Raw genomic sequence first — 27,190 nt, forward strand, 5'->3', positions numbered from 1 at the left:
ATAAATCTAGACTTGGTTTCCTCTATCGTAATCGTTCCTCTTTCACCCCAGCTGCCAAACTAACCCTGATTCAGATGACCATCCTACCCATGCTAGATTACGGAGACGTAATTTATAGATCGGTAGGTAAGGGTGCTCTCGAGCGGCTAGATGTTCTTTACCATTTGGCCATCAGAATTGCCACCAATGCTCCTTATAGGACACATCACTGCTCTCTATACTCCTCTGTAAACTGGTTATCTCTGTCTACCCGTCGCAAGACCCACTGGTTGATGCTTATTTAGAAAACACTCTTAGGCCTCCCTCCCCCTATCTGAGATATCTACTGCAGCCCTCATCCTCCACATACAACACCCGTTCTGCCAGTCACATTATGTTAAAGGTCCCCAAAGCACACACATCCCTGGGTCACTCCTCTTTTCAGTTCGCTGCAACTAGTGACGAGCTGCAACAAACACTCAAACTGGACAGTTTTATTTCAATCTCTTCATTCAAGACTCAATCATGGACACTCTTACTGACAGTTGTGGCTGTTTTGTGTGATGTATTGTTGTCTCTACCTTCGTGCCCTTTGTGCTGTTGTCTGTGCCCAATAATGTTTGTACCATGTTTTGTGCTGCTACCATGTTGTGTTGCTACCATGTTGTTGTTATGTTGTGTTGCTACCATGTTGTTGTTATGTTGTGTTGCTACCATGCTGTTTTGTCATGTGTTGCTGCCTTGCTAGGTTGTTGTCTTAGGTCTCTATATAGTGTTGTGTTGTCACTCTTGTTGTGATGTGTGTTTTGTCCTATTTATTTATTTATTCATTTTAATCCCAGACCCCCGCAAGAGGCCTTTTGGTAGGCCGTCATTGTAAATAAGAATTTGTTCTTAACTGACTAGTTAAATAAAGAAAATGTCAAGAACATCTCAAATAAACTAAGAGAAATGACATCATTCATTTAGTCAATACGGAAAATATCAAGAACTTTTAAGGTTTCTTCAAGTGCAGTCTTAAAATATAGTTTGATTTGTTTTATCACTTTTTTGGTTACTACTTGATTCCATATGTGTTATTTCATAGTTCATATGTCTTCACTATTATTCTACAATGTAGAAAATAGTAAAAAATAAAGAAAAATCCTTGAATGAGAAGGTGTGTCCAATAATTTGACTGGTACTGTGTGTATATATATATATATATGTATATATATTTATTATTATTGTTTAATTAGCTTCTCTTTTTGACCTGCACTGTTGGAGCTCAGAGCAACAGAATATCACTGTACCCTATATAGAACACTACTGTTGATCAGAGCCTTATTCCCTATATAGTACACTACTGTTGACCAGAGCCCTATTCCCTATACAGAACACTACTGTTGACCAGAGCCCTATTCCCTATATAGTACACTACTGTTGACCAGAGCCCTATTCCCTATATAGAACACTACTGTTGACCAGAGCCTCATGGGCCCTGTTCTAATGTAGTGCACTACATTGGTCGGTAGTCATAGTGATCAGAGTCCAATGACCTTCCCACTGACATTACTGTGATGTGAATGTGATTCCACACAGAGTAGAATACGCCCCAAGGCCAAATGGATGGATGTATTAAGCGCTGTGCTCAGGGCTTCCAATAGACTGGAGGAAGCAGTGTGTTTCTGCTCTTCAATAGGTTACTGTTCCCTCTGGGTTTTAAAGGGATTCATCTGTTTAATGAACAACGTGGACTTTCATCAATCATATTGTAATTTCTTCACAATTCAGTTAAAGTCTTAGTTGTCTGATGACATTGAATATTCTGAATGTACTCACAAAAATGTCAGATATCGCTAGCTATGCTAATATGCTAGCTATGCTAATATGCTAGCTATGCTAATATGCTAGCGATGCTAATATGTTAGGGTCCAACTGTTTTCTAACCCTGTCATTGCCCCTCTGTGTCGTCAGATCACATCGCGCCGACAGTGGAAACATGTTTATGACGAGTTAGGAGGAAACCCAGGAAGCACCAGCGCTGCAACCTGCACCAGACGACACTATGAAAGGTCTCTATATTAAACATGTCCCCTACTACACCTGTATACATAGACACTATGAAAGGTACAGTCTCTATATTAAACATGTCCCCTACTACACCTGTATAAATAGACACTATGAAAGGTACAGTCTCTATATTAAACATGTCCCCTACTACACCTGTATACACAGACACTATGAAATGTCTCTATATTAAACATGTCCCCTACTACACCTGTATACATAGACACTATGAAAGGTACAGTCTCTATATTAAACATGTCCCCTACTACACCTGTATACATAGACACTATGAAATGTCTCTATATTAAACATGTCCCCTACTATACCTGTATACACAGACACTATGAAATGTACTCTAACTGTACTGTATTAATGAATGGCAAATACTGTAGATGGGAGTAATAATGATTTGACAGTATGGTACATATTAGGAGAACCGTTTGACTCATGACAGGCAGAGAATGATTCATACAGTATGGTACATATTAGGAGAACAGTTAGACTCTTTCTCGTACTGTAGTTGGTACCATGGAGGATCCAGTCTCAGACCAGTTATTAGTACTGTAGTTGGTACCATGGAGGATCCAGTCTCAGACCAGTTATTAGTACTGTAGTAGGTACCATACAGAGGATCCAGTCTCAGACCAGTTATTAGTACTGTAGTAGGTACCATACAGAGGATCCAGTCTCAGACCAGTTATTAGTACTGTAGTTGGTACCATGGAGGATACAGTCTCAGACCAGTTATTAGTACTGTAGTTGGTACCAAATAGAGGATACAGTCTCAGACCAGTTATTAGTACTGTAGTTGGTACCATGGAGGATACAGTCTCAGACCAGTTATTGGTACTGTAGTTGGTACCATGGAGGATCCAGTCTCAGACCAGTTATTAGTACTGTAGTTGGTACCATACAGAGGATACAGTCTCAGACCAGTTATTAGTACTGTAGTTGGTACCATGGAGGATCCAGTCTCAGACCAGTTATTAGTACTGTAGTTGGTACCATGGAGGATACAGTCTCAGACCAGTTATTAGTACTGTAGTTGGTACCATGGAGGATAGTCTCAGACCAGTTATTAGTACTGTAGTTGGTACCACGGAGGATACAGTCTCAGACCAGTTATTAGTACTGTAGTTGGTACCATGGAGGATAGTCTCAGACCAGTTATTAGTACTGTAGTTGGTACCATGGAGGATACAGTCTCAGACCAGTTATTAGTACTGTAGTTGGTACCATACAGAGGATACAGTCTCAGACCAGTTATTAGTACTGTAGTTGGTACCATGGAGGATACAGTCTCAGACCAGTTATTAGTACTGTAGTTGGTACCATGGAGGATACAGTCTCAGACCAGTTATTAGTACTGTAGTTGGTACCATGGAGGATACAGACTCAGACCAGTTATTAGTAGATATCATGAAAATAATGGTCAAGCAGGTTGGCTGATGGAATGTGTAGAGATATTGTAATATCTCATTGGATTCTGCCCCAAGGATATTTTTCCCAAGGGGTGCTTTCGACAGATACCCCTCGTTAATGACTGCGTTGCAGCTAGCGTTAGGGGAAGGCAGTGTGGTCAGTGGAGGAGGCACTGTAGACTGTGACCATACCTGGTTGGTTTTCCAATCCAGCAATTGGAGTAACCGATCCATCAAGTCTGCTCCAAGTAGCAGGGTTACAGTTTCGAGGCTGGTAACATACACAGGGTGAACGAGCGACACGTCCTTGAAGTGTAGTTTCAGCATGACTCTCAATGTGAGAGGCGGGGTAGTCTGAGTGACCCCTCGAAGTGTAGCGTCGCATCGTTCCACTTTTAACCAATGTTTAAGTTGGCTTCAAAGCCCTTTTAAGATCATCAAACAATGTTTGAGAGATGAGTGATATTGTCGCACCCGAATCAATTAGCCCATGACAAGTTAAGCAGTTCTCGAGGACTGTTTCCAGGTATGGGCGTTTAGATTCATGGTTAGTGGACATGTTCCCCACAAAGTGGAGTGGTCGTTCGCAACTTCGTAATGTGCCATTTCTGTTCAAGGTGGAAGCAGATTGACTTTTCCGATTTTGAGTGGGCGTGGCTTTAACGAAGCGTTTGACCTTTTTCTTCGCAACCTTTGTATCAGAGTCTATAGACAAAGCCCAGGGGGCTTGTTTCTTGATCAAGCGGGCCCTGGATAGGGTCTTGAATGAGAGCGGGAGAAATTAGAACTTTAAAAGCTTGCTATGGGTGTTAATTCCTGCGGACCTGGTGTCCGGTAATTCCCCTTCTAGTCCTTGTGACTTGTCTTTCACCCTTTTCTCAAATTGTTCTCGCTTTAGTTCTTCCCGTGGTGGGACTTCTGGAGAACATTGGTCTACGTTTTGATCATCCTTCACCCCTTTGTTATCCTTGTGCTCTGACACTTTTTGGGGGTTGGGTGCAGGAACGTAGTGAACAGGTCGATTGTAGCGGTAGTCATGTTGATGGAGACGTACTTTACAGTTATTTCGACCGCGGAGGTTATTGGAATCATGGTTTCGTGGTAGAAACTGTTGTTGTGTGTCATCTCTCAACGCTCCAATACCTGATAATGCACCCTGTAACTGGAGTGAGTGCTCCTGGTCAAACTTCAAAACCGAGTGGTCAGGGCTCTTAGCGTTGTGAACTTTTGATGCCTCAAAGGCTGTGCTTGCAAGCTCTCTGAGTTGTAAGATAGGCAAGCCAACGTGGGCGGCGGGGCCCAAGTAGGTAATAAAGGTAGGATACATGTTCGACAGGAACATTTGTTTAAAAGGTAACAAGTCTTCCATGCCTGTTTCAGTGAGTAGGCCAAAGTAAGCTGAACGAAGCCTATGATAGTAAGCTTGTGGGTGTTAGTTCCGAGCTTGTTAGCCAGTGAGCTATCGTGTTTGCGAGTCGCGGAACCACTGAATTCTAATTTCAAAGCTGTGGCAAGTTTAGCGTAGTCATTTAGCATGTTGCTGTTGTAGACAAATTAACCTTGTCATGTGTCTATTCGACGTTCGCTTCAACAGGTAAACCCTGTCAGAAACCGCAGCGTTCGGGTAGCTGTCCAACGCGTCCTCTATGTCAGCTAGGAACGTCTCAGTATCGTTTGGCTGACCTGGAACGGGGTCAAAGGTGGGGAAATTCTTGATGAGTTTGTCAAGGTATTCCGCGCCAAGTGGGCGGAGAGGGTTGGCTTCATCCTGTGGAGAGATTGGGGCCGAAAGGCCAAGAGGAGAAGCCAAGCCTTGTTGTTGTTGGCCAAGAGGCGCAATATTACTCAGTGCCGAATGGTCAAGAGGAGAAGACTGAGGGACACATGAGGGAGGCAAGGTCTGAAACCTATCGTCTTTACTCTTGTGAGTACAGGGCTCCGGGTGCTTGGATTGGTAGTCAAGCTGTAGAGCGTGACCATTCTGGACTTCCTCCAGATGGTACCTAAGGGTGGTATTCTGCTGCATTGCAGAGTCCACTTGAGCGCTTAGAGTACTGATTTTGGACACATGAGTGTAACACTTGCTCCTTTTGGTCTCAAACTTATCTGTCATGGTTTGCAGATACAGGTATTGAGTACGGAGCGAGAGATTCAGTGATGAGATTTCCTCCACTTGCTTAGAAATCAATATTTCCATATTCATCACCTGAGTTCTCTCATCATTCATTTGGTCAGCGACTTCAATGAGTTCTGCTGATTTGTCATCCACCTGTGTCATTGTGTTCATTAACTGATTGTCTTTGCTCTGCAGCGTTTTGAGTAGAACCGTGTTACTTTGAGTAACGTTCAACAAAACTTATTTGTGATGGGATGACATCCGATTTTAGCTTCTAAAAGAGAAGCTTCTAGAGATTTGGGTTTTCATAAGATAGGGCTTTGCTCAATCAGTGGCCCGCCCCTGTGAAGGGACATGGGCTATAAAACTTTTCAAACACGCCCTCCTCTCCCTTCCTATATAAGCCCTTGACGACAATATAACCTCCTTTTCCGAGGACGTGAGGACGACGGTCCGATGTCAGAATGGTTCAGATAATAACTACAGAACGAAGCCAACATCAGCGTGAGCTTTGGTTGCGAATGGTATGAACTTTGAACTCTTATTCACTACAGAAGTAATACCTCCTAGCCGTTGAGTTAGCAACAGACGCTGCAAACGAGGGTTAGGAAGGAACAGACTGAGTAACCCGTCTATCACCCAACGACGTTACTACAACGTATCCAATTGACAACCAGAGACATTCTTCAAAGGACTCGGTTTGGCAACACGGCCTTCCATCTACCACCAACCTACCGAAGCGCAGCTCAGAGTAAATATTTATTGCATTTTCCTTTTCCGAATGGGCGGTAATTTAGAATGCATAAGATACTGTATTTACGATAGCACAGCTTCGCCCTTTGTTCCTCAGTCTTCCCGCTCTTTCACTCAAACCCAGCCCCTTTTCTTTTGTGTAACCAGCTATCACATCTGTTCCGCCCGCTAGGGACGATTTCCTTTATGACGTAATTTGTAATCAAGTTGATTAATTATGTCTATGTGTAATTCTGTGTGATTAGTTAGGTATTTAGTAAATAAATAATTAAACCCAATTTTGTATTGCTGGTTCAACTTGTTAGCCAGGGTTCGTGCAGATAACCAAGAATTTACAACTTTCAGATGAGACTGAATTAAGATGACGATTAATATTGACTGCTATGGATTTAACATATTACTAGGTCTTTAAGAGTTTATTCGGAAGATAACAGCTCTATAAATATTATTTTGTGGTGCCCGACTCTCTAGTTAATTACATTTACATGATTAGCTCAATCAGTTAATATTAATTACGGAGACATTATTCTATAGAATAGCATGTCATATCACTTAATCCGGCATAGCCAAAGACACGACAGCTGGGTGTCAGTGTGTCAGTGTTAGGGCTCTATGGCTGGGTGTCAGTGTTAGGGCTCTATGGCTGGGTGTCAGTGTGTCAGTGTTAGGGCTCTATGGCTGGGTGTCAGTGTTAGGGCTCTATGGCTGGGTGTCAGTGTATCAGTGTTAGGGCTCTATGGCTGGGTGTCAGTTTATCAGTGTTAGGGCTCTATGGCTGGGTGTCAGTGTATCAGTGTTAGGGCTCTATGGCTGGGTGTCGGTGTATCAGTGTTAGGGCTCTATGGCTGGGTGTCAGTGTTAGGGCTCTATGGCTGGGTATCAGTGTTAGGGCTCTATGGCTGGGTATCAGTGTTAGGGCTCTATGGCTGGGTGTCAGTGTATCAGTGTTAGGGCTCTATGGCTGGGTGTCAGTGTTAGGGCTCTATGGCTGGGTGTCAGTGTTAGGGCTCTATGGCTGGGTGTCAGTGTTAGGTCTCTATGGCTGGGTGTCAGTGTATCAGTGTTAGGGCTCTATGGCTGGGTGTCAGTGTATCAGTGTTAGGGCTCTATGGCTGGGTGTCAGTGTTAGGGCTCTATGGCTGGGTGTCAGTGTATCAGTGTTAGGGCTCTATGGCTGGGTGTCAGTGTTAGGGCTCTATGGCTGGGTGTCAGTGTATCAGTGTTAGGGCTCTATGGCTGGGTGTCAGTGTTAGGGCTCTATGGCTGGGTATCAGTGTCAGTGTTAGTGTTCTATGCCTGGTGTCAGTGTATCAGTGTTAGTGTTCTATGCCTGGTGTCAGTGTATCAGTGTTAGTGTTCTATGCCTGGTGTCAGTGTATCAGTGTTAGGGCTCTATGGCTGGGTGTCAGTGTTAGGGCTCTATGCCTGGTGTCAGTGTTAGGGCTCTATGCCTGGTGTCAGTGTTAGGTTAAATGTGTGTCTATAGATATAATCAGTTACTTAAATGGTGTCAGCAGCTGACAGCAGATACTCAGACTGTTTCTGTAGCTGGTTCTGGCCACATGACGGACTGGCTGGCTGGTAATGTAATGGAATGTATGGGCACTTCAGTTCTTATTCTGTTCCCAGAGGGAGTTGAGACCAGTGTGTCATCCTGGGTTTAGCTCCCAGTGAATTGTATTTTGGGGCTACTGTAACAAAGGTGCCTTTTCCTGGCAATTAAGATGCAAAAATCTCTGTCTCTGTCTCTCTGTCTCTCTCTCCCTCTCTCCCTCTCTCCCTCCCCCCTTCCTTCCCTCCCTCCCTCCCTCATAAAGGATCATTTAAGTGTGGCGATCCTGTTCTTGGCTCTAGCTCTGACCAGCTGTAGTGTTATTATGTCAGTCAGACAGATTTTCAGCTCAACCAAACGTCACGTCACACACATTAAAACCTCTCAGACCCTCTTGAACTCTTAAAAGCATCAACAGCAAGGGAATATTTCACAATGAGCCAATTTGGAAAGTAAAGATTAGTATGTGGCTGTTGTGTCCATAAATGGAAATATGTTAAATACATGGACATATTGGGAATGTGGAAAGAATGGGAAAATAGTTTTAGTCATAAATTATCTCAGATTCTTTGGAAAGGCGATCCCCAGATCTTATTATAGAAACTCCCAACAACTCTCAACCAATCACAACACTGTATCTGACTGAAACATCTGACCCCAATAACTCAACCAATCACAACACTGTATCTGACTGAAACATCTGACCCCAATAACTCAACCAATCACAACACTGTATCTGACTGAAACAAGAAGCACCTTAACCCAATAACTCAACCACAATTTATCAACATGGTCCAGGGAGGACCACACACTGGACCCACAGACTGGACCCACATACTGGTCCCACATACTGGAACCACACACTGGACCCACACACTGGAACCACACACTGGACCCACAGACTGGACCCACACACTGGACCCACACACTGGACCCACAGACTGGACCCACAGACTGAACCCACAGACTGAACCCACAGTCTGAACCCACAGTCTGAACCTACACACTGGAACCACACACTGGACCCACAGACTGAACCCACACACTGGACCCACACACTGGAACCACACACTGGAACCACACACTGGACCCACAGACTGAACCCACAGACTGAACCCACAGACTGAACCCACACACTGGACTCATACTGGACAGTTCCTAGATACTGTAGTGATGACAGACAGTTCCTAGATACTGTAGTGATGACAGACAGTTCCTAGATACTGTAGTGATGACAGACAGTTCCTAGATACTGTAGTGATGACAGACAGTTCCTAGATACTGTAGTGATGACAGACAGTTCCTAGATACTGTAGTGTTGACAGACAGTTCCTAGATACTGTAGTGATGGCAGACAGTTCCTAGATACTGTAGTGATGACAGACAGTTCCTAGATACTGTAGTGATGACAGACAGTTCCTAGATACTGTAGTGATGACAGACAGTTCCTAGATACTGTAGTGTTGACAGACAGTTCCTAGATACTGTAGTGATGACAGACAGTTCCTAGATACTGTAGTGATGACAGACAGTTCCTAGATACTGTAGTGATGACAGACAGTTCCTAGATAATGTAGTGATGACAGACAGTTCCTAGATACTGTAGTGATGACAGACAGTTCCTAGATACTGTAGTGATGACAGACAGTTCCTAGATACTGTAGTGATGACAGACAGTTCCTAGATACTGTAGTGATGACAGACAGTTCCTAGAGACTGTAGTGATGACAGACAGTTCCTAGAGACTGTAGTGTTGACAGACAGTTCCTAGATACTGTAGTGATGACAGACAGTTCCTAGATACTGTAGTGATGACAGACAGTTCCTAGATACTGTAGTGATGACAGACAGTTCCTAGATACTGTAGTGTTGACAGACAGTTCCTAGATACTGTAGTGATGACAGACAGTTCCTAGATACTGTAGTGATGACAGACAGTTCCTAGATACTGTAGTGATGACAGACAGTTCCTAGATACTGTAGTGATGACAGACAGTTCCTAGATACTGTAGTGATGACAGACAGTTCCTAGATACTGTAGTGTTGACAGACAGTTCCTAGATACTGTAGTGATGACAGACAGTTCCTAGATACTGTAGTGATGACAGACAGTTCCTAGATACTGTAGTGATGACAGACAGTTCCTAGATACTGTAGTGTTGACAGACAGTTCCTAGATACTGTAGTGATGACAGACAGTTCCTAGATACTGTAGTGATGACAGACAGTTCCTAGATACTGTAGTGATGACAGACAGTTCCTAGATACTGTAGTGATGACAGACAGTTCCTAGATACTGTAGTGATGACAGACAGTTCCTAGAGACTGTAGTGATGACAGACAGTTCCTAGATACTGTAGTGATGACAGACAGTTCCTAGATACTGTAGTGTTGACAGACAGTTTCTAGATACTGTAGTGATGACAGACAGTTCCTAGATACTGTAGTGATGACAGACAGTTCCTAGATACTGTAGTGATGACAGACAGTTCCTAGATACTGTAGTGATGACAGACAGTTCCTAGATACTGTAGTGATGACAGACAGTTCCTAGATACTGTAGTGATGACAGACAGTTCCTAGATACTGTAGTGTTGACAGACAGTTCCTAGATACTGTAGTGATGACAGACAGTTCCTAGATACTGTAGTGATGACAGACAGTTCCTAGATACTGTAGTGATGACAGACAGTTCCTAGATACTGTAGTGATGACAGACAGTTCCTAGATACTGTAGTGATGACAGACAGTTCCTAGATACTGTAGTGATGACAGACAGTTCCTAGATACTGTAGTGATGACAGACAGTTCCTAGATACTGTAGTGATGACAGACAGTTCCTAGATACTGTAGTGATGACAGACAGTTCCTAGATACTGTAGTGATGACAGACAGTTCCTAGATACTGTAGTGATGACAGACAGTTCTGTAGCGCCGCACAGATTGGAACACTGCGAATGTTCAATTGTGAATTACTTCTCATCATTGTTTTGTAAAGCTAAATTACAGCCACACACACACACACACACACACACACACACACACACACACACACACACACATACAAGGCGATCAGACTGTTAAATAGTCACCACTAGCTCAGTACCCTGCCTTTAACTTTAGTGACTGTTACTAGCCGGTTACCACCCAGTACTCAACCCTGCAATTTTGAGACTACAGTCCTATGCACATAGTCATGGAACACTGGTCTCCCTCTCCAGGTTATAATGATTACCTGTCTCCCTCTCCAGGTTATAATGATTACCTGTCTCCCTCTCCAGGTTATAATGATTACCTGTCTCCCTCTCCAGGTTATAATGATTACCTGTCTCCCTCTCCAGGTTATAATGATTACCTGTCTCCCTCTCCAGGTTATAATGATTACCTGTCTCTCTCTCCAGGTTATAATGATTACCTGTCTCCCTCTCCAGGTTATAATGATTACCTGTCTCCCTCTCCAGGTTATAATGATTACCTGTCTCCCTCTCCAGGTTATAATGATTACCTGTCTCCCTCTCCAGGTTATAATGATTACCTGTCTCCCTCTCCAGGTTATAATGATTACCTGTCTCCCTCTCCAGGTTATAATGATTACCTGTCTCCCTCTCCAGGTTATAATGATTACCTGTCTCCCTCTCCAGGTTATAATGATTACCTGTCTCCCTCTCCAGGTTATAATGATTACCTGTCTCCCTCTCCAGGTTATAATGATTACCTGTCTCCCGCTCCAGGTTATAGTGATTACCTGTCTCCCTCTACTCCTCTCCAGGTTATAGTGATGACCTGTCTCCCTCTCCAGGTTATAATGATTACCTGTCTCCCTCTCCAGGTTATAATGATTACCTGTCTCCCTCTCCAGGTTATAATGATTACCTGTCTCCCTCTCCAGGTTATAATGATTACCTGTCTCCCTCTCCAGGTTATAATGATTACCTGATTCTGATTTCTCGTCAGGGGGCTGGGTTATCTGGGTTATCTCTATAATAACTGTTGATGTTTAATGGCTGTTATTTATTAATTGATTGATTGATAATAATTGTCTCTCTCCCCAGGCTTATCCTGCCCTATGAGAGGTTCACTAAAGGAGAGGAAGATAAGCCCCTCCCCCTATCCAAACCCCGTAAAGACCTCACCACCCAGCAGGAGGTCCCCAAGACCAAGGTTCCCACGGTGACGCAGTGGCCCAAAGAGGAGCAACACCCACAAAACCCCCAACCCCCCAGGACTGAACAGGACCCCTGTGCTAAAGGCCTGGAACTCTCACCAGTCAGTCCCATTCTCTCTCTCTCTCTCTCTCTGTCTCTCTCTTTCTCTGTGTCCCTCTCTCTCCTCCCAGTCAGACTAATTCTCTCTCTTTCTCTCTCTCCTCCCAGTCAGTGTGGTGGTTAATTTCTGTATTTACCAAATGAGGAGAGAGACAAACTTCACACACCAGTCCGAGTTATACTTAAACTACATATTTAATAATAAGAGCCTTGCAATAGCATTTGACTTTCAATGATGCACCATTTCTAATGAACCATTGAAAAGTGACAACACAAAAGTACAAAGATCCTTTATAGCCGAGATACACCCCTCTCAACCTATATGACGAACAACAGATACATAGAATGGTCACAAGATTAAGATAAGATTTGTATGAAAGGTACCTCTAATACATAGCAGACAGCATCTGCTGGGTCAACAGTTTTCATTGTATAGACCAGTGTCTGGTCCTCTGACTCCAAACTGGAACCATCTCACCCTGCTACGGTATAGAACAGAAACATTACCTCATTCTCTGGAATGCTCAACAGCAGCTACTCTTCCTGGGGTTTAATATGGATCCCCATTAGTTCCTGCCAAGGAAGCTGCTACTCTTCCTGGGGTTTAGTATGGATCCCCATTAGTTCCTGTCAAGTCAGCAGCTACTTTTCCTGGGGTTTAGTATGGATCCCCATTAGTTCCTGCCAAGGCAGCAGCTACTCTTCCTGGGGTTTATTATGGATCCCCATTAGTTCCTGTCAAGTCAGCAGCTACTCTTCCTGGGGTTTATTATGGATCCCCATTAGTTCCTGCCAAGTCAGCAGCTACTCTTCCTGGGGTTTATTATGGATCCCCATTAGTTCCTGCCAAGGAAGCTGCTACTTTTCCTGGGGTTTATTATGGATCCCCATTAGTTCCTGCCAAGTCAGCAGCTACTCTTCCTGGGGTTTATTATGGATCCCCATTAGTTCCTGTCAAGTCAGCAGCTACTCTTCCTGGGGTTTAGTATGGATCCCCATTAGTTCCTGCCAAGGCAGCAGCTACTCTTCCTGGGGTTTATTATGGATCCCCATTAGTTCCTGCCAAGGCAGCAGCTACTCTTCCTGGGGTTTATTATGGATCCCCATTAGTTCCTGCCAAGGCAGCAGCTACTCTTCCTGGGGTTTATTATGGATCCCCGTTAGTACCTGTCTCTCTGTTTAGAATCAGGAATCTGTAGGGGTTGTAAGGCTGTAAGAATAGTTCAATAACTCAGAGGAGCAGTTGAGCCTGTTGAGTGATTCAGGTGTTTAGCCCCATAGCGCCAGAGCCAATAGACACACCTACTGCTGCAGAAGTCCTGTCTGTATAGTGGTCCCCAGCTAAGCCCTTACCCTGGACATGTTCTGTCGATGTGTGTGAGTGTCTGGATGGGTGGAGGATGTATTCCTGAAGTTAGCAACATAGTCCTGTCACTTTGAGTGACGCCAGAGGAGATGTCTGCTGTTTTACGACCTCCTAACAGATTGAGTGTGTTTTTTCACGTTATTTGTGACATATTTTGTACATAATGCTACTGTCACATTCTCTTATGACCGAAAAGAGCTTCTGGATATCAGAACAACGATTACTCACCTCGTTCTGGACGAGTCGGACGCGAAGGATTTACCTCAGACACCAGACAAGGCCCAAATCCCTGTCATTCGCTTGAAGAAGAGAAGTGTATATAGGACACGTAGGTTTGGGTGCCTTGTAAGGATCTGATGGCGAGTGGGTAATCCGCCTCTACCATCCATCCCATTAGCCAATGTGCAATCACTGGAGAATAAACTGGATGAGCTCTGATCAACACTATCCTACCAACGGGACATTAAACTAATATCTTATGTTTCAACGAGGGCTGAACAACAACATGGATAACATACAGTGTCACGAGAATTACGTTCTCAATGTTCATAAACCCAATTCAATTAACTACTCAGCCTGAAACCCAGAATTTGTAAGAAACTGGTTGAAATGAATCAGACGGAGGCCCAGCTACGATAGTCAGAAAGTTTATTTACGAGAGCGCTCCTCTGTTGTACAAAACAATTCATTTTATACTGGTTTCTCACGCACCCACATTCACACTAACATTAGCACACAATGTCCTGCTACCCAGCCGACAAAGATTAGGGACCGTGAGAATCACTCCCTGTCCTTTCCCAAATCTCTCTCCGAATTCTGGCGCTCCTCTGTTTTTAAGGTACTATAAAGACATAAACATTAGCTATATTGTTTTACCCTAATTCTGACTAGAACTACACATTTATTGATTATAATTTTATACATTCTAATCAATTCCATACAATTTGATTGTTTCAGGGTGGAATATTCTAATCATTCAATTAACAGATAAATCCCATTAACATCCTATCCTACCAACTGGCCATTAAACTAATATGTTGTGTTTCATCGAGTCGGGGCTGAACAACAACATGGATAACATACAGCTGGCTGGATTTACGCTGCATCGGCAAGACAGAACAGCTGCCTCCATCCGGTAAGACAAGGGGTGGAGGTCTGTGTCTATTTGTAAGTAACAGCTGGTGCACAAAATCTAATATTTTGGAAGTCTCTAGGTTTTGCTCGCCTGAGGTAGAGTATCTTACGATAAGATGTAGACCACACTATTTACCAAGAGAGTTTTCATCTATATTTTTGTAGCTGTCTATTTGTGATCTGGGTTCCACATCTTTCATTTACTGAGTGAAACTCACAGCAAAACAAAACAAGAAATCTCAAACGAAACGTGAAGCTAACAGTAGTTCTAACAGGCAACTATCCATAGTCAAGATCCCACAAAGCACAAAAGGGGAAATGGCTGCCTAAATATGATCCCCAATCAGAGACAACGATAAACAGCTGCCTCTGATTGGGACCCATACCAGGCCAACATAAATCATAAATCACCTAGATAACCCACCTAGATAACCCATGACGGCTCCGGTGCGGGGCGAAGTATCCACTCCGCTCACGGAAAAAGTTATCCTCAATGGCGGCTCTGGTGCGGGGATCGTTGCCGGATGCTCCGGACCGTGGATCGTCGCTGGGGACTCCAAACTGTAGATCGTCGCTGGGAACTCCGGACCGTAGATCGTTGCTGGAGGCTCCGGACTGGGAACCCTTGCAGGAGGCTCTTGATTGAGAACCCCCGCTGGAGGCTCTGGACCACCAACCGTCGCTGGAGGTTCTGGACCGCATACAGTCGCTGGAGGCTCTGGACCGAAGACTGTCGCTGGAGGCTCTGGACCGAAGACTGTCGCTGGAGGCTCTGGACCGCAGACCGTTGCTGGAGGCTCTGGACCGCAAACCGTCTCTGGAGGTTCCAGACCGCGGACCGTCTCAGGAGGTTCCGGACCGTGGACCGTCTCAGGAGGTTCAGGACCGTGGACCGTCTAATGGGGGTTCCGGACCGTGGACCGTCTCAGGAGGTTCCGGACCGTGGACCGTCTCAGGAGGTTCCGGACCGTGGACCGTCGCCGGAGGTTCCGGACCGTGGACCGTCGCCGGAAGCTCTGGACCGGGAACCGTCGCCGGAAGCTCTGGACTGTGGAGGCGCACTGGAGGCCTGATTCATGGGACCGGTACAGGCACCGGGCTGGTGATACGCACCTCAGGGCGAGTGCGGGGAGGAGGTACAGGACGCACTGGACTGGGAATACAGCGCGCTGAGCCAGCACAACCCGTCCTGGACGACAAGTGGCACAGAACGCACCGGGCTGTGAATCTGCGCATCACCGCAAAACATGGTGCCTGCCAGGTCACACGCTCCCCACTGTGAGTACGGAGAGTTGGCTCTGTCTCAATCCCCTCAACTTTCGCTGCCAACTTCTCGCTCAATCTGTCCCAAGCCTACCAGACGAGCCAAATGACTTCTATGCTCGCTTTGAGGCAAGTAACACTGTATGTATGAGAGCACCAGCTGTTCTGGACGACTGTGTGATAACGCTCTCCTTAGCTGATGTGAGTAAGACCTTTAAACAGGTAAACATTGACAAGGCCGCAGGACCAGACGGATTACAAGGATCTGTACTCCGAGCATGCGCTGACCAAATGGCAAGTGTCTTCACTGACATTTTCAACCAACTGAGTCTGTAATACCAACATGTTTCAAGCAAACCACCATAGTCCCAGTGCCTTAAAACACCAAGGTAACCTGCCTAAATGACTACCGACCCGTAGCTCTCGCAGTCATGAAGTGCATTGAAAGGCTGGTAATGACTCACATTAACACCATTATCCCAGAAACCCTAGACCCACTCCAATTTGCATACCGCCCCAACAGATCCACAAATGATGCAATATCTATTGCATGCCGGACTGCCAATTTCCACCTGGACAAAATAAACACCTACAGTTGAAGTTTACATACACCTTCGCCAAATACATTTAAACTCAGTTTTTCACAATGCCTGACATTTAATCCTAGTAAAAATTCACTGTCTTAGGTCAGTTAGGATCACCACTTTATTTTAAGAATGTGAAATGTCAGAATAATAGTAGAGAGAAGGATTTATTTCAGCTTTTATTTCTTTCATCACATTCCCAGTGGGTCAGAAGTGTACATACACTCAATTAGTATTTGGTAGCATTGCCTTTAAATTGTTTAACTTTAGTCAAACTTTTTGGGTAGCCTTCCACTAGCTTCCCACAAAACGTTTTTTTGAATTTTGGCCCATTCCTCCTGACAGAGCTGGTGTAACTGAGTCAGGTTTGTAGGCCTCCTTGCTCGAACATGTTTTTTCAGTTCTGCCCATACATTTTCTATAGGATTGAGGTCAGGGCTTTGTGATGGCCTCTCCGATACCTTGACTTTGTTGTCCTTAAGCCATTTTGCCACAACTTTGGAAGTATGCTTGGGGTCATTGTCCATTTGGAAGACCAATTTGCGACCAAGCTTTAACTTCCTGACTGATGTCTTGAGATGTTGCTTCAATATATCCACATAATTGTCCCCCCTCATGATTTCATCTATTTTGTGAAGTGCACCAATCCCTAACGCAGCAAAGAACCCCCACAACATGATGCTGCCACCCAACCGTGCTTCACGGTTGGGATGGTGTTCTTCGGCTTGCAAATCTCCCCCTTTTTCCTCCAAACACAACGATGGTCATTATGGCCAAACATTTTTTCATCAGACCAGAGGACATTTCTCCAAAAAGTACGATCTTTGTCCCCATGTGCAGTTGCAAACCGTAGTCTGGATTTTTTTATGGCGGTTTTGGAGCAGTGGCTTCTTCCTTGCTGAGCAGCCTTTCAGGACTCATTGTATTGTGGATATAGATAATTTTGTACCTGTCTCCTCCAGCATCTTCACAAGGTCCTTTGCTGTTGCTCTGGGATTGATTTGCACTTTTCGCACCAAAGTACGTTCATTTCAAGGAGACAGAACGCGTCTCCTTCCTGAGCGGTATGACGGCTGTGTGGTCCCATGGTGTTTATACTTGCACACTATTGTTTGTACAGATGAACGTGGTACCTTCAGGCGTTGGAAATTGCTACCAAGGATGAACCAGACTTGTGGAGGTCTACAATTTTTTTCCTGAGGTCTTGGCAGATTTCGTTTGATTTTCCCATGATGTCAAGCAAAGAGGCACTGAGTTTGAAGGTAGGCCTTGAAATACATCCACAGGTACACCTCCAATTGACTCAAATGATGTCAATTAGCCTATCAGAAGCTTCTAAAGCCATGACATCATTTTCTGGAATTTTCAGAGCTTTTTAAAGACACAGTCAACTTAGTGTAAGTAAACTTCTGACCCAATGGAATTGTGATACAGTGAATTATAAGTGAAATAATCTGTCTGTTAACAGCTGTTGGAAAAATTACTTGTGTCATGCACAAATTAGATGTCCTAACCGACTTTCCAAAACTATAGTTTGTTAACCAGAAATTTGTGGAGTGGTTGAAAAATGAGTTTTAATGACTCCAACCTAAGTGTATGTAAATTTCCGACTTCAACTGTATGTAAGAATGCTATTCATTGACTACATCTGTGTTCAACACCATAGTGCCCTCAAGGTTCATCACTAAGCTAAGGACCCTGGTTCTAAACACCTCCCTCTGCAACTGGATCCTGGACTTCCTGACAGGCCGCCCCCGGGTGTTAAGGGTAGGTAACAACACATCCACCACGCTGATCCTCCACCACCAACGATGAGAGCCTATAGGGAGGAGGTCAGAGACCTGGCAGTGTGGTGCCAGGATAAAATCCTCTCCCTCAACGTGATCAAGACAAAGGAGATGATTGTGGACTACAGGAAAAGGAGGGCCGAGGACGCCCCCATTCTCATAGACAGGGCTGTAGTGGATCAGATTGATAGCTTCAAGTCCCCATCCCCAACACATTTTCATGGTCCAAACACACCAAGACAGTCGTGGAGGGCACGACAACGCCTATTCCCCTCAGGAGACTGAAAAGATTTGGCATGGGACCTCAGATCCTCAAAAAGTTCTAGATCTACACCATCGAGAGCTTCCTGACTGATTGCATCACCGCCTGGTATTGCAACTGCTCAGCCTCCGACCGCAGCCTCCACATTGTCTCTGTACCAGTACCCCCTGTATATAGCCTCCACATTGACTCTGTACCGGTACCCCCTGTATACAGCCTCCACATGGACTCTGTACCTGTACCCCATGTATATAGCCTCCACATTGAAATCTGGTTTCCCAATGAAAACTCATTGAATAGACAGTGACCTCAAAAAAATACAAATCTGAATGGTTTGTCCTCGGGGTTTTGCCTGCTACATACGTTCTGTTATACTCACAGACATGATTCAAACAGTTTTAGAAACGTCAGAGTGTTTTCTATCCAAATCTACTAATAATATGCATATCTTATATTCTGGGGATGAGTAGCAGGAAGTTGAATTGGGGCACGCTATTTATCAAAAAAGTGCAAATGCTGCCCCCTATCCCGAAGAAGTTTTAAGGGCTTGTAAGTAAGCATTTCACAGTAACCTGTTCTATTGGGTACATGTGACAAATACAATTTGATTTGATTTTGATTTGAGAGTCAGCAGACCTGAAAGGACCTGTCAGTCAGTCCACCGGCCCTCCAGCTCCCTACAACCCTACCACCCTAGAGTTCAGAGGTCAGGGGTTAGAGGTTACCCACCACTTCTGCCCACAGCTGAAGGGAATGTCCTCACAGTGTTATCACCATGGAAACAGTGCAATCTGATTTCTACACAAGGGGAGAGAAGACCTGCCCATAGGGTCCTGGTGAAAAGTAGTGCACTATAAAAGGAACAGGGTGCTGTTTGGGACGCATTTCTGCTTGAGACTGATCCCTGTGGTTAAAGTGGCAGCATTGTCGTGTCAACACTAAGCCTTGAGGCTGATCCCTGTGGTTAAAGTGGCAGCATTGTGGTGTCAACACTAAGCCTTGAGGCTGATCCCTGTGGTTAAAGTGGCAGCATTGTCGTGTCAACACTAAGCCTTGAGTCTGATCCCTGTGGTTAAAGTGGCAGCATTGTCGTGTCAACACTAAGCCTCAGCGTATCTCACAGGGTGCTTAGCAGCAGGGTCACGTGTCTGTCAAAAATATATGATTATGAACGCAACTTAAGTCCGACTGGCCGAGTGATTTGATATCAGCAATTTGCAAACAGAGCCCAGGGTTTATTTCTCCAGGAATTATTTCAGACCACAGAGGCTTATTCTGCAGAGCTCCACATCTCCACAAACCCTCTGTTGGTCTGTTGATGGAAACAGTTCATTAGAGAGGAGAAGAGGGAGATGGTGGATTGGACTGTGCGTGTAAACGTTATTCAGTACTACCTCTGTAGTGTGTATTGGTGGTCTGGTTCCTAACTGTCCGTGTGCCAGTAAACCCCCTGTAAACTCTTAATATTACCTCTATAATGGACTCTGGTTCCTAACTGTCCTCTGTGTCTGTTGTCTGTCTGGTTCCTAACTGTCCTCTGTGTCTGTCTGTCTGGTTCATAACTGTCCTCTGTGTCTGTCTGTCTGGTTCCTGACTGTCCTCTGTGTCTGTTGTCTGTCTGGTTCATAACTGTCCTCTGTGTCTGTTGTCTCTCTGGTTCCTAACTTTCCTCTGTGTCTGTTGTCTCTCTGGTTCCTAACTTTCCTCTGTGTCTGTTGTCTGTCTGGTTCCTAACTGTCCTCTGTGTCTGTTGTCTGTCTGGTTCCTGACTGTCCTCTGTGTCTGTTGACTGTCTGGTTCCTAACTGTCCTCTGTGTCTGTTGTCTGTCTGGTTCCTGACTGTCCTCTGTGTCTGTTGTCTGTCTGGTTCCTGACTGTCCTCTGTGTCTGTTGTCTGTCTGGTTCCTGACTGTCCTCTGTGTCTGTCTGTCTGGTTCCTGACTGTCCTCTGTGTCTGTTGACTGTCTGGTTCCTAACTGTCCTCTGTGTCTGTTGTCTGTCTGGTTCCTGACTGTCCTCTGTGTCTGTTGTCTGTCTGGTTCCTGACTGTCCTCTGTGTCTGTTGTCTGTCTGGTTTCTGACTGTCCTCTGTGTCTGTTGTCTGTCTGGTTCCTGACTGTCCTCTGTGTCTGACTGTCTGGTTCCTAACTGTCCTCTGTGTCTGTTGTCTCTCTGGTTCCTAACTGTCCTCTGTGTCTGTTGTGTTGCAGGAGTGTGAGGAGAAGGAAAGTAGTCCGGAGGAGGAGGGAGTCCAGGTGAAGCAGGAGGTGCCCCTGCCGGCTGGTGAGGTGAGCAGGAGCACCAGTGAAGAGGAGGAGGAGGAGCCAGTAGCGGTCTGCATCAAGGAGAGGGTTCTACACCAAGGAGTTTCCTGGGAGAACATCAAGAAGCCACCTTCAGACACCACTACACTCCACTTCTTCCCTGTAGACACTCCCACTCCAATAAACCACTCCCACCCTCAGGACCAATGGCAAAAGGAGCTGCCTGACTCTGCCAACCCATGTCCCCAGGCCAGGCTGGACCAGTCTGGGTTGACTGAGGAGCCCCAGGGCCCTAACCCTGGCATGGTGGGCATAGTGGGGGTGGTGCTCCCCATTCGGCAGAGGTCCCTACAGTCCCCCAGGGCTCCAGAGGACACCACAGACAGAGCACAGCTCCCTGGACAGGACCACTCCTGTTACAGATACTCTACTATACTCTACCCAGGCAGAGCCCATCCTGGACCTGGCATCAACCATCCAGGCACCAACCATCCAGGCACCAACCCTGGCATCAACCATCCAGGCACCAACCATCCAGGCACCAACCCTGGCATCAACCATCCAGGCACCAACCATCCAGGCACCAACCCTGGCATCAACCATCCAGGCACCAACCCTGGCATCAACCATCCAGGCACCAACCCTGGCATCAACCATCCAGGCACCAACCCTGGCATCAACCATCCAGGCACCAACCCTGGCATCAACCATCCAGGCACCAACTCTGGCACCAACCATCCAGGCACCAACCCTGGCACCAACCATCGAGGCACCAACCATCGAGGCACCAACCATCGAGGCATCAACCATCCAGGCACCAACTCTGGCACCAACCATCCAGGCACCAACCCTGGCACCAACCATACAGGCACCAACCATCCAGGCACCAACCATCCAGGCACCAACCCTGGCACCAACTCTGGCACCAACCACCCAGGCACCATGTCTGATCTAGCCAAGAAGAAGCTGCTCTCTCAGGTCAATGGGACCGCCCCTGGGCCATCTCTGCCCAATCACTACGCCATTGGCCCACCCCCACCCCTCATCAACACAAGCCTGGCTATTGGCAACGCAGAGGAGTCGGCCTGTCAGCCAATAGCAGGCTGTCAGGGTTCCTGCAGCACAGACACAGCTGTGGTCAAACGTCCGTCTGTCATCCAGCATGCCCAGAGCTTCAAGCCGCTGTTCTGCGAGACAGGGGAAAGGAGGGAGAGGGAGGGCCTGAACAGGAACATGTATAAACCAGGGGAACCCTACTCTCCCTGTGACCTGACCCAGCACCATCCCCTATCCCATCCACCCCCCCAGACTAGACACCATCCCCAGCCCCACCCTAACTCTCCCTGTGACCTGACCCAGCCCCACCCTAACTCTCCCTATGACCTGACCCATCCCCACCCTAACTCTACCTATGACCTGACCCAGCCCCACCCTAACTCTACCGATGACCTGACCCAGCCCCACCCTAACTCTACCTATGACCTGACCCAGCCCCACCCTAACTCTACCTATGACCTGACCCAGCCCCACCCTAACCCTCTCTGTGACCTGACCCAGCCCCACCCTAACTCTCCCTGTGACCTGACCCAGCCCCACCCTAACTCTCCCTATGACCTGACCCAGCCCCACCCTAACTCTACCTATGACCTTTACCTACGGAGTCCTGAGACGCCCCAACCTGGCCACATTACCAGATTCCTGCCTGACTTCTCCCCCCCCCTCCACCCCCAGAACCTCCACAGTTTGTACAACCATACAGAGACACACGTCAGCCAGTTCATCAGCAGCAGGGAGAGGGAGACACCCTTACCCAGGGACTGTGAGGCTGCGCCTGGCCCGGGAGGGCCACAGTTCCCCTCCTCTAAACACCCCGACACGGTGAGTCTGGGGGGCTACTGTGCCCGTATAAACCTCCTGACCCCCAACCTGACCCCTCACACACTAAGAGACATGACTTCTCTCGTACAGACAAGCTCAGAAGACCAACCCACAGACTTAAGTCTTCCCAAGTCCTCTCCTCAGAAACCTACCCTCTCCACTGCCACCCCCTCCCTTCACAACAACCCCCACCCCCTCATGCCCCTCCAGGATACTGGGAGGTTCTGTAGAGTCCCCCCCATGACCATGTCCTCCAGCCCCAGACAGCCTGCAGACCCCCAGCCTAACCCCAGGGGGAAGACCCTGAATGGCCAGAGAGGAGGATGGGAGGACCAGGGGCTGGGACACAAGATAGAGGAGCTAAACAGACCCATCCTAGGCACCAAGAATACGTCCAGACCCCAGAACAACGTGTGCACGGCGCGCCCACTGAAGAGGAGTCTGGAGGAGCGGGAGAACGGGCCCCCAGAGAGGAAGATCAGAGCTGTCACTCCCATGCACTCCTCCTCTTCCTCCTCCTCCTGTACAATCAGGGACAGAGACAGGGAGGGCCACTCGGAGTGGAAGGTCTGGACCCCAGCGCTGGAGGGGGTGGTACCAGCCGACCCCCAGCCAGCCCCGGCCCACAGCCTCCACCTACACATCACCTCCTTCGTGGAAGGACACAAGTTCCCCTTCCACTCCTCCCCCCTGTTCCCCGGGGGCCTCTACCCAGAGGCCTTCATCTCTCAGATCCAGGATATGTGTGAGGGCCTGGGCCCCCACAGGCCCCTGGGGTACCACCCCCTACAGTACCTGAAGAACCAGGCCGGCCTCTCTCCTCTGGTCCCGCCCTTCGCTTTCCACTCCTTCATGATGCAAAGACAGGCGCACAGCCCCGCCCACATGTACCGGCACCCTATGGGAGCCTCGTATGGGGAACTGTTGCATCATGGTCTACACCCCATGTCTTCCATGTCTGCCCTCAACACACAGCAACACCCAGACATCAGCCCCTCACAGCTCTCCTCTGTCCACCCCAACACCAAACGATCCTAACCCTAACCCTCCCTTCAGAGCCTCACAGCTCTCCTCTGTCCACCCCAACACCAAACTATCATAACCCTAACCCTCCCTTCAGAGCCTCACAGCTCTCCTCTGTCCACCCCAACACCAAACTGTCAGAACCCTAACCCTCCCTTCAGAGCCTCACAGCTCTCCTCTGTCCACCCCAACACCAAACTATCCTAACCCTAACCCTCCCTTCAGAGCCTCACAGCTCTCCTCTGTCCACCCCAACACCAAACTATCCTAACCCTAACCCTCCCTTCAGAGCCTCACAGCTCTCCTCTGTCCACCCCAACACCAAACTATCATAAACCTAACCCTCCCTTCAGAGCCACACAGCTCTCCTCTGTCCACCCCAACACCAAACTATCCTAACTCAACCATTCCCTACAGACAAGTCGGAAGTTTACATACACCTTAGCCAAATACATTTAAACTCAGTTTTTCACAATTATTAGCTGCAACACGTTTAATCCTAGTAAAAATTCCCTGTCTTAGGTCAGTTAGAATCACCCCTTTATTTTAAGAATGTGAAATGTCAGAATAGTAGAATAATAGTAGTCAGAATTATAGTAGAGAGAATTATTTATTTAACCTTTTTATTCTTTCATCACATTCACAGTGGGTCAGAAGTATACATACACTCAATTAGTATTTGGTAGCATTGCCTTTAAATTGTTTAAACTTGGGTCAAACGTTTCGGGTAGCCTTCCACATGCTTCCCACAAAAAGTTGGGTGAATTTTGGCCCATTCCTCCTAACAGAGCTGGTGTAACTGAGTCAAGTTTGTAGGTCTCCTTGCTCGCACCCACGTTTTCAGTTCTGCCCACAACATTTCTATTCAGGGCTTTATGATGGCCGCTCCAATATGTTGACTTTGTTGTCCTTAAGCCATTTTGCCAAAACTTTGGAAGTATGTTTGGGGTCATTGTTCATTTGGAAGACCCATTTGCGACCAAGCTTTAACATCCTGACTGATGTCTTAAGATGTTGCTTCAATATATCCACATAATTTTCCATCCTCGTGATTTCATCTATTTTGTGAAGTGCACCAGTCCCTCCTGCAGCAAAACACCCCCACAACATGATGCTGCTTCACGGTTGGGATGGTGTTCTTTGGCTTGCAAATCTCCCCCTTTTTCCTCCAAACACAACGATGGTCATTATGGCCAAACAGTTCTATTTTTGTTTCATCAGGCCAGAGGACATTTCTCCAAAAAGTACGATCTTTGTCCCCATGTGCAGTTGCAAACCGTAGTCTGGATTTTTTTATGGCGGTTTTGGAGCAGTGGCTTCTTCCTTCTTCCTTATGTCGATATAGGATTTGTTTTATTGTGGATATAGATACTTTTGCACCTGTTTCCTCCAGCATCTTCACAAGGTCCTTTGCTGTTGATCTGGGATTGATTTGTACTTTTCGCACCAAAGTACATTCATCTCTAGGAGACAGAACGCGTCTCCTTCCTGAGCGGTATGACGGCTGCGTGGTCCCATGGTGTATATACCTGCGTACTATTGTTTGTACAGATGAACGTGGTACCTTCAGGTGTTTGTAAATTTCTCCCAAGGATGAACCAGACTTGTGGAGGTCTACAATTTTTTTTCTGAGGTCTTGGCTGATTTCTCTTGATCTTCCCATGATGTCAAGCGAAGAGGCACTGAGTTTGAAGGTAGGCGGCCTTGAAACACATCCACAGATACACCTCCAATTGACTCAAATGACGTCAGAAGCTTCTAAAGCCATGACATCATTTTCTGGAATTTTCCAAGTTGTTTAAAGACACAGTCAACTTAGTGTATGGAAACTTCTGACCCACTGGAATTGTGATACAGTGAATTATAAATGAAATAATCTGTCTGTTAACAATTGTTGGAAAAATGACTTGTGTTATGCACAAAGTAGATGTCCTAACCGACTTGCCAAAACTATAGTTTGTTAAACAAGAAATGTGTGGAGTGGTTGAGAAACGAGTTTTAATGACTACAACCTAAGTGTATGTAAACTTCCGACTTCAACTGTGTTCCTACAAACTATCCTAACTCAACCATTCCCTACTGACACAGGTATCCCAGCTGATGCAATTAGATAACAGATACCAAGATATGGTTTACTCCCTAGTGTTTCCTAGACCTGGGAACCATCTAAATATTTTTCCAAGTTTACCATTTGCACATATTTCTGAAAATGGGCCAACTGGGTTAACTGGGCCAACTGGGATAACTGGGCCAACTGGGTTAACTGGGCCAACTGGTATAACTGGGCCAACTGGGATAACTGGGCCAACTGGGATAACTGGGCCAACTGGGTTAACTGGGCCAACTAGGTTTACTGGGCCAACTGGGTTAACTGGGCCAACTGGGTTAACTGGGCCAACTGGGTTAACTGTGTCTTGGCCAATGCAGTGTGGAATGTGTTAAAAAGATGACAGAGGTGCTTGTTATTATTAGCTGCAAAACTTTGTGTTATATTCACTGGCTACTGTAACTGTTGACTGGGTGTTGGAGAGGATGGGGAGGAAGAGGAGGGAGAGGAGGGAGAGAGGAGGAGGAGGAAGAGGAGGGAGAGAGGAGGCAGGAGAGGAGGAGGAGGGGGAGGAAGAGGAGGAAGAGGAGGGAGAGAGGAGGAGGAGGGGAAGGAAGAGGAGGGAGTGAGGAGGAGGAGGCGGGAGAGGAGGAGGAGGGAGAGGAGGGGGAGAGGAGGGAGAGGAGGAGGAGGAGGGAGAGGAGGAAGAGGAGGAGGAGGAAGAGGAGGAGGAGGAGGAAAAAAGTGGAGGAGCAAGAGGAGGAGGAGGAGGAAGAGGGTTGAGGAGGAGGATATGGTGCAATATCAAGGACTACTTTCAGAGTCAGAAACTGACTTTATTTTCTGCAGGTACAGTGCCTTGCGAAAGTATTCGGCCCCCTTGAACTTTGCGACGTTTTGCCACATTTCAGGCTTCAAACATAAAGATATAAAACTGTATTTTTTTGTGAAGAATCAACAACAAGTGGGACACAATCATGAAGTGGAACGACATTTATTGGATATTTCAAATTTTTTTAACAAATCAAAAACTGAAAAATTGGGCGTGCAAAATTATTCATCCCCCTTAAGTTAATACTTTGTAGCGCCACCTTTTGCTGTGATTACAGCTGTAAGTCGCTTGGGGTATGTCTCTATCAGTTTTGCACATCGAGAGACTGAAATTTTTTCCCATTCCTCCTTGCAAAACAGCTCGAGCTCAGTGAGGTTGGATGGAGAGCATTTGTGAACAGCAGTTTTCAGTTCTTTCCACAGATTCTCGATTGGATTCAGGTCTGGACTTTGACTTGGCCATTCTAACACCTGGATATGTTTATTTTTGAACCATTCCATTGTAGATTTTGCTTTATGTTTTGGATCATTGTCTTGTTGGAAGACAAATCTCCGTCCCAGTCTCAGGTCTTTTGCAGACTCCATCAGGTTTTCTTCCAGAATGGTCCTGTATTTG

The 27,190-nt window shown here is 46.4% G+C and overlaps 1 protein-coding gene across 1 annotated transcript in view; it reads left to right on the forward strand.

The window, feature by feature from the left end:
* LOC110513287 (AT-rich interactive domain-containing protein 5B-like) overlaps window positions 1–24,025 on the forward strand; it is a 100,924-nt gene extending 76,899 nt beyond the window's left edge. Inside the window, exons 8-10 of the mRNA XM_036972058.1 lie at window positions 1,936–2,033; window positions 11,923–12,136; window positions 20,742–24,025. Of these exons, the coding sequence (XP_036827953.1) occupies window positions 1,936–2,033; window positions 11,923–12,136; window positions 20,742–23,711 (3,282 nt within the window). The 3' untranslated portion in view covers window positions 23,712–24,025. The remainder of the gene's footprint in view (window positions 1–1,935; window positions 2,034–11,922; window positions 12,137–20,741) is intronic.
* The last annotated feature ends 3,165 nt before the right edge of the window (window positions 24,026–27,190 follow it).

The sequence above is a fragment of the Oncorhynchus mykiss genome, unplaced genomic scaffold (assembly GCF_013265735.2).
Source record: "Oncorhynchus mykiss isolate Arlee unplaced genomic scaffold, USDA_OmykA_1.1 un_scaffold_119, whole genome shotgun sequence".
Classification (NCBI taxonomy): domain Eukaryota; kingdom Metazoa; phylum Chordata; class Actinopteri; order Salmoniformes; family Salmonidae; genus Oncorhynchus; species Oncorhynchus mykiss.